General features: G+C 39.5%; 1 protein-coding gene across 1 annotated transcript; it reads right to left on the bottom strand.

Moving 5' to 3' along the window:
• Nucleotides 1-1401: 1401 nt before the first annotated feature.
• On the bottom strand, nt 1402-10096 carry LOC128544424 (mpv17-like protein). Its single transcript, XM_053514519.1, has 4 exons — nt 9239-10096; nt 4851-4921; nt 4625-4654; nt 1402-1728 (listed from the first exon to the last, which is right to left on the bottom strand). Exons 1-4 carry the CDS (start codon nt 9546-9548, stop codon nt 1543-1545), a joined length of 597 nt encoding a protein of 198 aa, XP_053370494.1. The 5' UTR covers nt 9549-10096; the 3' UTR covers nt 1402-1542.
• Between the last annotated feature and the right edge of the window lie 2687 nt (nt 10097-12783).

The raw sequence follows: 12783 nt of genomic DNA, 5'->3' as shown, positions 1-12783 counted from the left end.
AAATAAATAACATTACAGGAGAATATATGCATGGCTGTAAAGAAATAAATATAGTACAAGACAGACCAGTTTTTAGATGGAAACAAAAAACCTAATGTACGCTCATGGGATTTACATGAAAATAGAAAGAAACGAGTGTGACAAAGTTACCAGAACAACTCATATTCTCCAGCCAGCTCAGTAAAACCTAACAACTGTTTTCTTATAAAATTGCACAAATCTGTGTCTAAAACTCCTGATTTTAAGCAACGGGTTTTCATTTCAAATATTGACGTTAATTTTATTACTCTTTATTGCTCTTTTTAAGTTATATATGGTGCCTAAGACTTTTGCACAGTACTATATATAGAAAGAGCATGTTCAGAATTATGACGTGGATAACAATAAATATTTAAATGCAGGAGAGGATGAAAAGTGTTATAGACGTCATATGCAAACATATACATAGCTTTAATAGTACTTTAAATATGAAACAATGACATATTGTACTTTTTTATCATTTTATAGTGCACATATTTTTGGTGATGGTGTTGTTCTTGTTGTTGTAGAAAGTCCATGACAAATTAATTAACCAACAAACAAACAAACAACAAACCAACATAAAAACTGCTACAATGTTCTGACACTGGAGACTCCTTCCATAAATATTCAATAAACATCTCCTGACAGATTGATTTTAAATCACATCTTAAAAACATGTAGTGTTTATCATAGAGCTGTTAAAACTGTTACATATGAGGTTGTGTTATGGTAGCGAGTGAAACAACATATGAACAATATCTAGGCATCTGAAACAATACTATGCTGAGCAATTAAACTGTTAGCCTTGTAAAAGGCACGCCTGTTGTGGAGCTTTTCTTTTGTGTTTTTCTATTGTGTGTGTATCATTATAACGATTATCAGCACATGTCTGAACATATGAGGTATTCTGATTCTGTTCAAGTTAAATGAAGTTACATAAACAATATAGGATACACACACTACCAGGGAAAGGTTTGCACACATTTTCTAATTCCATGCTCTTTCCTGATTTTTCTTTATTTCTACACTGTAAAACGATGCTGAAGTACACAATAATCTGCTTTAAACAGTTGATATTGAGATGTATATCTGCTACTTCTGCTCTGTAAAGCTTCATAACGCCTCTAATCTGAGGTGCTGGTTGTTAATCTGTGATTTCCGAGGCTGGTGACTCTAAATGAACTTCTCCTCTGCAGCAGAGCTCAGTTCTGGTCCTGCTTTCCTGAGAAGGTCTTCATGAGAAACATATTCATCATGGAGCTTGATGGGTTTTACAAACGCACTTGACGATACTAGAACAGCTAACCTTCATGTCTTAAAATACCAACTGACTATTATTACCTAATGCCGTTTGTGTCATTTCATAGTTTTGAACAGTCCTGTTCTAGAATGTAGAAAATAAATCACTAAACCTTGAATTAGAAGGTGTGTCCAATCTGGTACTGTATACATAAATAAAGGTTTGTGCAATACACGTCTGTAGAGTATGTGTGTGAGTGAAGGCACCACAGTCGCTGTTCATCACTTCTCCTCATTAGTGCTTTGGCTCATGATCTGTTTCTCAGTGGTGGTTAACCAGTCGAGAGCCGTGCCCGCCGTGCCGTCGCCACTCTGCTGCGAGAAACACAGGAACGTGGCCCAGAGGAACGCCGAGCAGCCCATGAACGCGGTGCGCAGGTACAGCGGCATCAACACAAAGTTTAGGAACTGAAACCAATAAACCATAGAGTTACAGTAAACAAAATGATCAGAGATATTAAAATTAAAATTATGGAAGAAAAGTAAGATGAAAATGGAGTCACATAACTTGAATTGAATTATGTATGAAGTATGATCCAAGATCAAGTTCGTTGAGCAGGCGAGGTCATACACATTGACAATGGGCAACATATTATGGGTTTTATCTGGGAGATAAGGAACGAGGGGATGATGCGGACTGCTGATATTGACTGCTTTTGACTTAAGAGCAGTCTGACTGTGCAAAGGTTAATAATCTTGAAGATGGTGAATGGGCTAATGAACCTAGGAGAGATCTTACGGGAAACTGTGTTAATGGAAATGTTGCGGGTGGTGAGCATGACTCTCTGTCCAACATGGTAGGTAGGGGCAGTAGAGAGGTGGCGATCCGCCTAATGTTTGAACACAAATATCAAGTTGCAAAGCCTAGAAATTGAAGCGAGAGAAGAACAAGGACCACCGGGCTTGTTGAATGTTCAGGCATTTGGCTAATTTAAGGTAGTCAAGGTTTTTGTGGCCCGTCCAGATAAGAAATGGGACCTCAGTCCCATCAAACCAGTGTCTCCATTCCTCCAGCGCCAGTTTTATTCCCCGTCTCCCAGCTTCTGATCCCCCATAGTTCTTCTCTGTGACCAAGAGGCGGTGAGAGAAGAAACAGCGGGCATCATTTGGTGACTTCTGAGAAAGCACAGCCGTCACCCGTCAGAAGTGTCTTCCTCCATTACTAGAAAATGGCGATCCTGAGAAAGCACTAAAGGTCTTTTTGGATGGATGGTCTCAGCCAGTCGGTTATTCATTCAGCCTTCTAGATCTTAGATAATAATAAGCAATAATAAAGCTGAGGAAGGAGATTGTTCGACCATAAAACTCACATTTTTCCACCTTCACAAACAATTGGTTCTCAAGGAGCCTCTGTAGAACTTGCCGAACTTGCACCCTGTGTTCCTCTAGGGAACGGGAAAAAATCAAGATAGACAAATATGAAAATGTTTAGGAAGTCCTAAACAGGGTTGTTAAAGGCTGTCTTCCACTCATCCCCTTTTTTGATCCTGATGAGATGATAGGTAGGTTCTGCAGGAGGTCAAAGTTGATATTAGGGGGAGAGGGTAACGATTCTTGATGGTTATCTCGTTCAGGCCTCAGTAATCAATGCAAGGCCATGGCGTCACAAAGAAGAATCCAGCTCCAGCAGGGGATGAGGGAGGGCAGATAATTCCGGCGGTCCATGGCCTCCTTTTCATGTGACGAGAGTGAATTCAGTCCTCCCCTAGGAGGAGTCTAGGCAGGAAGGAGGACAATGGCACAGTCATAAGGTCTGCGAGATGGTAGTGAGAGAGCCCATGATTTGCTGGAGGCCTCCTTGAGGTCAGCATAGTTAGGAGGAAGAGCTGAGAGGTCAAGAAAACCCTTAATAGAAGACATCGCTGGGGAGCAGTGAGCTGATGCAGGACAACGGGCACAAAGGACTTCATTAATGAATGGTGTTTTTGGCCCAGTCGATGCAGGGATTGTGAGTCAACCAGGGGCAACCAAGGGTAAGTGGGCTTTGCTCATAACCAAGAAGGAAGTCTCTTTTGTGTGGTTACCAAAAACCTGTAGAGTTATCGAAGCTTTATGTTGGATGATGACAGCCAGAGGGGTTCCATCGTGGGCCCAAAAAGCTAATGGGTTCTCCAGGGTTTGCGTGGGGAGGTTAAGGTCCTTAACCTTTTAGGAGGATATTAGGTTCTGGTCAGATCCGGAGTCAGTTAGTGTGGGGATCGTGTAAGGTCTGCCTTGTGCTATGATGGATCATTGGGGTCCCAAATAGCACTTACCCATTCACGAGCCCAGTTGGTGAGGAGTGTGATCACATACAGTATGCCACCCAAACAAAGCAGGGTTGATAACTGTTGTCCAGAAGCGAGAGCAGTGAAATCCAGAAGCATGGTCCAAGATTAAGGTTGTTAAGCAGGTGAGGTCATACACGTAGGCAAATCCAAAGTAAGAGATAATCCAGAGAACAGGCGTGCTCAAACACAGAAACAGAGCACTGGGGAAAATCACGGGTAAACAGGACGAGAGGCACGCAAGTTAGATACATCGCCGATGAGTGGAGCTTTCGGCGTCCTTTTAAAGGTCGATTGGTGACAGGTGTGCTCAGGTAATCAACCCGGATAACCTTGGGTGGGGTTGCAGGCAGACCCCGAGGCGGCACACTGGAGGTGCAAGGCGATAGCGCTAACCAACAACCACGCTAGCCACCGTGACGCCAGAAGTGGTTTTGGTTTTCAGATACTTGAAGTGTTTTTGTGCTAGTTTGAAGCGGGCGGGGCTCATGCATTAAAAATCACTCACATCAGCTATTTGAATATTCATTCATTTGTTAATTAATTTCACTTAATATCCTCTTATTATTATCAAAAATGTTAATTGTTGGAGTGCTTTGTTTTATAATGCTAAATGAATAATTAGCAACCGTAACTTCCTCCCCAATTCTGTCCCTGTTCACCCAGCATAATCTGCCTCTATATTCTACACCTGGTCCTGTTTTGCCTGTCACTCTTTCCTAATATGGTCATAGCTTCCTGTTCTTCTTTTGCATTTGTAATATCGCTGTCTGTAATTTAACCTCAGTTATTGACTATAATTAACGAACACTGCGTCATTTAATACTGGTTAGCACAAAACACTACAACGTTTCCGAGTGGGCTGTATAAGTATTTTATTGTAGAGTCAGAACCAGTAGGCAGTGTGTTCAGGAGCTGAACGCAGAGGAACGACAGTGTTGACAAAATAATAAAAGACGAGGGTGCATTCAGTTTATGGATCTACAGAGAGAGAGAGAGAGAGAAAGAGAGAACACACACACACACACTACACATACCTGCATAAAGGGCCAGTACATAAGTCCGGTCTGAAATTCAGAAAGACATTTTTAATAAAATAAAGAAATACAATACAGAAACATCCCATGCAGTGTGTGCTATGTAACGTTCCATGATCAATAATAATGTCATTACATAACACATAAAATCATTTTTTACATTATTTTTATGTCAATTACTGTTGTTATTATCATCCCAATGAAGTGTTTGATTTTTACATCCTACCTTATACGTGTTGAAGAATTTTTCCCTCCAGTCTTCAAAGATGTCCTCTTTGCCCTCCAACACACTCACACCTGTGTAGAAAAGAAATTAAGTCCTTCATACTTCAATCCTTTCAAAGGAAATAAGAACCAGAAGAACCGAAGATGAACATATTGTCCAAATGAGTCGTGTTTGTTCAGTGTAGTCTGGCCCAAAGTGTAGAGCTGTGGAACTTTGGGATTAAGCATAGCCTTGAGACGATTTCTGTATCTTGGGATATTACCTGAACAAAGTTCGACCAGAAGTAATTCCAACGTCTTGCAACCAGACTAATTATTGGGACGAAACCTGGATGAAGTGGGTTCCTTTTCACTCAGTGTCTCATAACTCTTTATATTCTATACCGATCATCTCTCCTAATCTGGTCATAGTGTCCTGTTCCTGAATGAAGCCAACTAGCTGAAAGCTTAGCCATGAAAGTACAGTATTAGTTGGTTTTTGAGCTTGATCTTGACTCGACAGAGCAGGTTTTGACTCAATCTTGGCTTGTGGTGGTCTTGAGTACTTGATTTACATTTGTGACATTTGGTAGACTGCCTTGTGCAGAGCTTTTGATCTAATTATACACCTGAGGACTTTGGTGGTGTTGGGGATTGAACCCATGACCTTCTGATCTGAACTGCTACCTGAAATTTACTTCATCATCTTATTGATGATGATGATGTTCTACAAAGAATAATGTTTCTGCATTTAGGGAAAAAATCGATTCAGTGATGTATTGAGATTATTTTGTGTGGCAATTAAATGTTTTTTTTTTTGTGCTGTAGGAGCAAATTACAGCGGTACCTCTGCATACAAATGTAATCCAATCCAGAGGTGAGTCCTTTAGGCCAAATTCGTATTATGAAACGCATTTTCTCATAGAAAATAATGCAAATGCAGATAATCGGTTCCAGCCACCCAAAAATATTACCAATATCACTCATTTCCAACAATATAATCATATTTTTGCATATAAGAACAATCTCAAAACATTAGGAAAAGACATGTAAATGAAGTAAAATATAAAATAAATAGACATTAAACCTGACTTAACTTAATTCATGATTCCTCTCGGCACCAGGTGCTTTTAAAACTAAACTGAAAGCGGCTCCCTTTTCTTCTTGCTATCGTCCTTGATAACATTCTTGGGACCCCATGGTGCTACTGTATGTCTTAACTAAATATTGCACAAAATGCGAAAAAAACTTGCTTCTCTTGGCTTTTCACTGACACAAACAAGTTTTGAACGGCTCTCAGACATGCACACCACTTGGCAGTAGCTCACTTCGGCTCGGTTCATTTCCAATCAAATCGGCACAGAGGTATCGTGATGTTATCGTATCGGGCGTTCCCTGTGAATCCCATCCCTAGCATTTTCACAACATGCTGTGAATACACACTATATAACCTCTATTTAAAACATTATAGTAAATATTAAGTACAATAGAAAATTGTTTAAATATGCGTTTTAGTATAAACAAGATTCAACCATGATTGCTAAATGTGTTGTCTTGCACAATTAATAAACCTTTATCCAAGATTTTTAATATCCATCTTTTCTGATTTGATGAATTTATACTTATACTTACATCAAGACGTTGTCTTAAATCTAGAAGCCTTTTATCTCTTTATACTGTCTGTTGATTCTTTTGAGTGCAGAATCAGCAGCATGTCTACACTATACGAAGAGGAAGTACTCAGTTTTTTAGATCAAAGCCTGAAGGACGTGTGCTCGGGGAAACATCAGTTAGAGTTTTGCTTTGTGCTTTTAGTCTCGCTCACACTGGATGACAAAAGCAGACCGACTGCAGCATCAAAAACACTGCTGTGAGTTTTTTTCCCCTCAACTTCCTGTTTCTATGTGTGATAGTAAAGTACAGAATGTTTCCAGATTATGTGCAAATTCCGCAGAAAAGTGTGTAGCTAAAAGTGGAACTGAACGCAGAACACCATTTTTAGTTTTCGGGTAAACAGAGTCATGAACACGCTCATGTTGACAGAATAAATATAGACTTTCCAGCCCAGGCATGTGATAATATAAAGAAATGAGATTTTTTAATTATTTCAAACAATTAGGCTAATAATCCTCACACAGCAAGGTGAAATAAATAACGAGGTAGAGAAGGTAGTGGGACGTAATCAAAATCATTTCCTGTTCCTGTCGCATGTAGTAATGCATCCTCTGACCTCTGATCAAAACTTTACGAGCACTGTTAGGAAAAAGATGGTAAAGTCAAGGATACACACTTTGTCTATATATAAAAGGTGAAAAGTGCAGAAGTTGACACTGAGTGCCACTATTTTAGTTGTGGAGACACGTTTGGACGTTGCCACCCTGATGACACAGATAGCATTGTGAAGGCTTGCTGGGTTTAAATGACCTTCCTGTGTGGGTGTGAAAGACTAATCCGTGATTATAGGTTTACGCACCAGCACCACCTTTAAGGAGACGAAGCGGAAACCAGCAAGGCTTTATAGTTCTCAGGTCTATGAACCTATTACTATACACCCTCTATGGACTCCAAATCTTAGAGCAGGTATTGTTAGGGTTCCGATATCTAATAAGGGTTTGTTCACTGGGTGGATACGCGTACAGTGATAGATCAGCCAACACATTTTTTTTTCTCTACTATACTTAAAATTCGCAGTTAATGTAGATATCACGTGATAGAACTGTGGCTTCGAGTCGGCTGCTGTGACTATTTTTAGCTTCATCATGCAGTGTCAGAAACCACATCAGCATTATACTTAACTGTGCGAAGATGACTACAACAGTGCACAATGCTAAACCAGTGTCTAATATCCGGCGTCTACTTTATCTTGCACATGGAGAAAAACTATGATATCAACATCATCTTTTGTAAAATCTCTTTAATTAGCATCCTTTAAAGGTGCAGTAAAAGTCATTGAAGCCCTTTAAATTATTTTAAAGGGAGACTGTGTTCTCATTTCTGGGTGCATAATGCTGCAAAGGTGGTACTCTTTGTCTTTGTCTTTGGTACATTTTTGTCTAAGGAAAAGTACCATTTTGAGAGTGTAAAGAAGCAAATCTCAGACACCATAAATAATCTGGTTAATCATATACTTTAGGATAATCTATACATTTTATTTTAAACTGAACTGGAACCTACCTAAATAAATCGACCTTAGAGACCTTTAACCCTAAAACACCACAAGCTAAATACCATGATTGTACTTTTAATTAAGTTTAAAGTAAAGATTAAACGGTTCATCTGTGGTTGTTTAAGGTCTGTTTGTGTGCTTTAATTTATTTTTTAATATATAAAACACAAACTAAACATACAGTACCTTCAAAGGTAGGCTTCCGGTGAAGCAACGAGGTGAAGTATAGTTAAGTACCATAAGCTTTAATGTAAAGATTATTCTTATGTGAATTTTAATTACCGTATGCACCTTATAATATTTTGGAAAGATATAAAGATATGAATTTAATGTACCAAATTTGTAAAAAAAAAAATTATAATAATTCCAGAGAGTGTAAAGAAGCAAAATTCAGACACAAAACAGACCTTGATTAAATATATGTGGGGTAACATTTTTGATATTGCATCTATTTATTTTTTTCCTCACCTTATAACATTTGGGTTGAGCTACGCTCTCAGAAGTGAAGTTATCAAACGTGTCACTGCGGTTAAATCCATTTTCAAGCATATATCTTTAACACTCTTTCATCAATCCATGAACCTCTATAAACCGTGACGGCCAATGGCGATTACCACAATATATTCCTATTTTTACATCCTCTGGTCAGCATTCACACACTTACGGGCATTTCAGGAACGCCAATTAGCCTAATCTGCATGTCTTTGGGTCTGAGGAACCCGACCAACCACGGAGAGAGAACATGCACACACAAACTCCAAGCACACAGACCCGAGGCAGGAATCGAACCTCAACCCTGGGATTCTTTTAGTGTGTATCTTTTTACCTTTGATGTACGTCACCTTTACTCTTAAAACAAATGAAAGCTAGAGCACGTTCCCAGGTAACATATGCAAAGTATAAAGCTGCAGCCTTGACGGTGCCACCCACCAGAGCAACCCGGAAAAGTAGTTTTATTACTTCTGAAGGCGTACATTTAATTAGATTCAATTACAGTTTGTGGCCAAAAGTTATTTTAAAGGTATAAAGATACAAAGTAGAGGTTCTAAACGTGGTACCTTTATTTCTGAGAGTCTTTGCTCTAACATGATTAGTGAATGAGATTGAATGCAGTAATAGGATTCAGTCAATGTCACAGGTGTAAATCTCAGTCAGGATGATTTATTTATTTATTTGTTTGTTTGTTTGTTTGTTTGTTTGTTTGCTTTATGCTCTTCAATAATGTACCTGAGGGTGTCACTCACCTGTGTAGAAGACGCTGGTCGCTAAGGGCGAGGAGAAGCTCTGATCCAGCGCTACCTTGGACAGCACCATGGCCAAGGACCGGCCCGGGAACCGGCGCTCGAGGGCGCGCAGCCAGAAGTAGTTCCAGTTGCCATGGAAACAGAACGCCACGAGCGCCACGTTCTTCGTGCGCCTCCAGTCGAGCTCGGCGCCGCGCTGCTTGTGCGTCACGCGCTGATGGAGCAGGTCGCCGCCGGCGAACAGACAGCCGTACAGGGACACGTTGGCCAGCCACGGGAACGCCTTCCTCATCCTCATCCTCATCCTCATTCAATCATTTATCAACTTCAGTTAGACTCCTGTTGGTCTGGTGTGAAAGCTGTGCTGCCTTTGATCTCTGCTGAATGTCTGACTGAAGTGCGTGTACTGTGGGTGTGTCCCAACCTGGGGATAACCTCCTGTCTCACCTTGGTCATGCGCAGGTTGCCAGGTTGTATTAAATCTGTGTGCATCACAAACACGGGTTAAAGAGACACTCCTCCTTCTCCTCCTCCTGCACATGTTCTGTTTCATTCATGCACTTATAGTGATACAGCAAATGTATCATGATCAAAGGTTCAATTAGTGTTCACATCAAACAAAGAGAAAAAAAAAAATCTCAATGATTTGATTTGATTCAAGTGACTTTGATCTTGGTGTTGCTGGTCTTATCAGAGGAGTTTCCTAAACTGCAAATACACTTCTGAGTTTAATGGTGAAAAAACAAAAAACGTCCAACAAGCATCAGGTCTTTCCTGATAAGTGAGGTCAAAAGACAGACACTTTTTTTTTTTTTTTTTTAAAGTTTATTGGCGATTACATATATTATTCCCATCCAATTCCCAACCCCTAGCCACTGGATGCAGTGCCAGTCCCAAGCCGAGCTAAAACAGGAGGAGTTGCGTCAGGAAGCGCATCTAGTGTATATATATATATATATATATATATATATATATATATATATTTTGTCCTTCACTTGATTAATTAATTAAAACCCGGCACGTTTTTGTTCAGATAGGATGATCTGCTGTGGCAACCCTGCAACCCCTGTACTGATATTTATATATAAATTAAAATATAAGTTCATCAAGTTTTTCATTAAACCTTTATAGTTAATAGTTTTTTGGTTTTTTTTAACTTTTTTTTTTAACTCGTCCAAACCTTATTTATTGATTCAGATGTTTCAATCAATCAGGCCCCTTATTTCCAGTGAAGGACAATCTTAATGCTTCCACGTTAAGACATCTTGGACAATGCTATACGTCACTAAACTTTGTGGTAAGAGTTTGGTGAAGGCCCTTTTCTATTCCAACATGACTGAGCCCCAGCGGACAAAGCAAGGACTATAAAGACATGGTTTGAAGAGTTTGGTGTGGAAGGACTTGACTGGCCCAAACACAGCGCCCTGTAACCTCAACCCCATCGAGCACCTTTGGAATGAACTGGAATGGAGATTTTGAGCCATGCCTTCTCGTCCAACATCAGTGCCTGATCTCATAAATGCTCTACAGAATGAATGGGGATGAATTCCCACAGAAACACTGTAAAATCTCCAAGAACAGTGGAAGCTGTTATAGCTGCAAAAGGAAGACTAACTCCATATTGAAGTGTATGTAACAAATACTTTTGTCCATATGGTGTACATTAGTCTCACCCAATGCCCAAACCCCAGCCACTGGATGCAGTGCCAGTCGTTAGTCCTAATAAAATGCCAGGTTTGCATCAGGAAGAGCATAAGGTGTACAAAAACCTGTGGCCAAGTTGTGTTCGCATCTGATGGTTCACTGCAGCGACCCCCTCGACAGGAGCAACTGAAAGACCAACAACATATATTACTCATACATATTATACATACTGTAGACAAATATCAGTAGAGTTAATCTCTTCTTTCCTCTTTTTTTCTCTTTATATATGTATATTTTAAACAAGTAACTATAGAACACAAGAGAACAAACTAGGGTGTACTCATTTATAAAGTAAATTGTTATGAAGTTAAACCACTTTTATTTTAAGAAAAAAAAGCATTATGTAAAATACAGGTATTTCAGGGAGATATACTGTCTCTATTTCTCCCAAATTTCTTCAAATTTATCGTCCTGTAGCTTCATGAAAAATGCATTCAAAGATTTCATAGATAATATCGTACCCCTCTAGGCCAGACACAATTTAGAAATTAAATTGTCTCTTTATAACCACAGAAAAGAATCTTAAAATGTTTCAGGTGGGTGAGCTAGTAGATTCCCTTTGGGCCCCTTTAAAGACCGATGATGTCATGGCAGTGTGAGAGGAAGGCTGAGAAAATAAAAAAGGCAGCTGATGACACAAAATCTTGCGAGAGCTCCACCCCAACCTCCAGGGAAGGGGAGAACAATGGGAATCTGAATAAGTTGAGTATAATGTGCAAAGTATTTTAGAAAATAGAGAAAGAGGACAAAGTGTTTGTGACGTTCTGGGGTGGACTGGTGTCCCATAACGGCTGTGCTCCTGCTTTGTACCAAAACCTACAGTAGACCTGACTAGGATAAACCAAGGAACATATTCAGTTCTTATATTTAATAAAGCAGTAAGACACTCTGTAACCTGGAGCAATGATCTTGTATAATGTTGAATGTAACTTAGCAATGATCTACAGAATGTCTATTATTGCATCTGTAATTTAAAACTGTCTATCTGATCTCGGTGTTCAGCAATTTTAAGATTTGATTAAATTCTAGGTTCCATATTTCTTTTCTTTTTATAAATATTGCCTGTGATTGGCACACCCTGTTGGTCAGGTTTAACGAGACACAGCCTAGTTCAGCCAGGTGGAGTACAGGAGGCACCCGACAAGTGACATTGTGACATTTCTTATGTAAACACAAAACTGTGACATGAGTTATTATCTTCATGGTTATAATAAAAGCCTGAGTAGGCATTCATTTGTCATTTCAGACACAAACGTATACTGTACACTTCCCTTTTAACGTCTGTAACGCTGTCACAGCCTAACTTACGGGACTTGACTAAATGAAACATCAACTCAGTCATTCTTGAGAACAGAAACAAAATGTTTTTAATTTGACAAAAAAAAAAAAATTTATTATTTTTGAAAACTTTCAATATAATGTTAAACAGATACATACAGTTAAACAGTCTGGATGATCAAAGGCTTGCATTGGAACAGCGTCCCAGTTGTAACATTTTTGTGCAAATAACAACCTTTTCAGTGCATTACAGGATTTTTGTCTTAAACATAAACACCAAAAATTCCCACCTGACGGTGTTGACACACATCTGACGGTGTTGACACCTATATATAACAGAATAACAGAAATTCTGTTTGTTTGTTTAAGCAGCGGGTGGAGCATGGCCGGAGGGCGGTGGGGTTTGCACAGGTAGTCACATGCGATTATCAGCTTTTATGTCATGCTGCGGGCGTGTCACAGGCAATTATCAGCTTTTGCATCACACTCTGGGCGCATCACAGGCATAACCTCACCGACTCTAACAGGGGGCAACGTCATCGTCAACTTTTACAACATACTGA

Source organism: Clarias gariepinus, chromosome 16, assembly GCF_024256425.1.
Source record: "Clarias gariepinus isolate MV-2021 ecotype Netherlands chromosome 16, CGAR_prim_01v2, whole genome shotgun sequence".
NCBI classification, from domain to species: domain Eukaryota; kingdom Metazoa; phylum Chordata; class Actinopteri; order Siluriformes; family Clariidae; genus Clarias; species Clarias gariepinus.
This window is presented reverse-complemented; position numbering and strand designations above follow the sequence as displayed.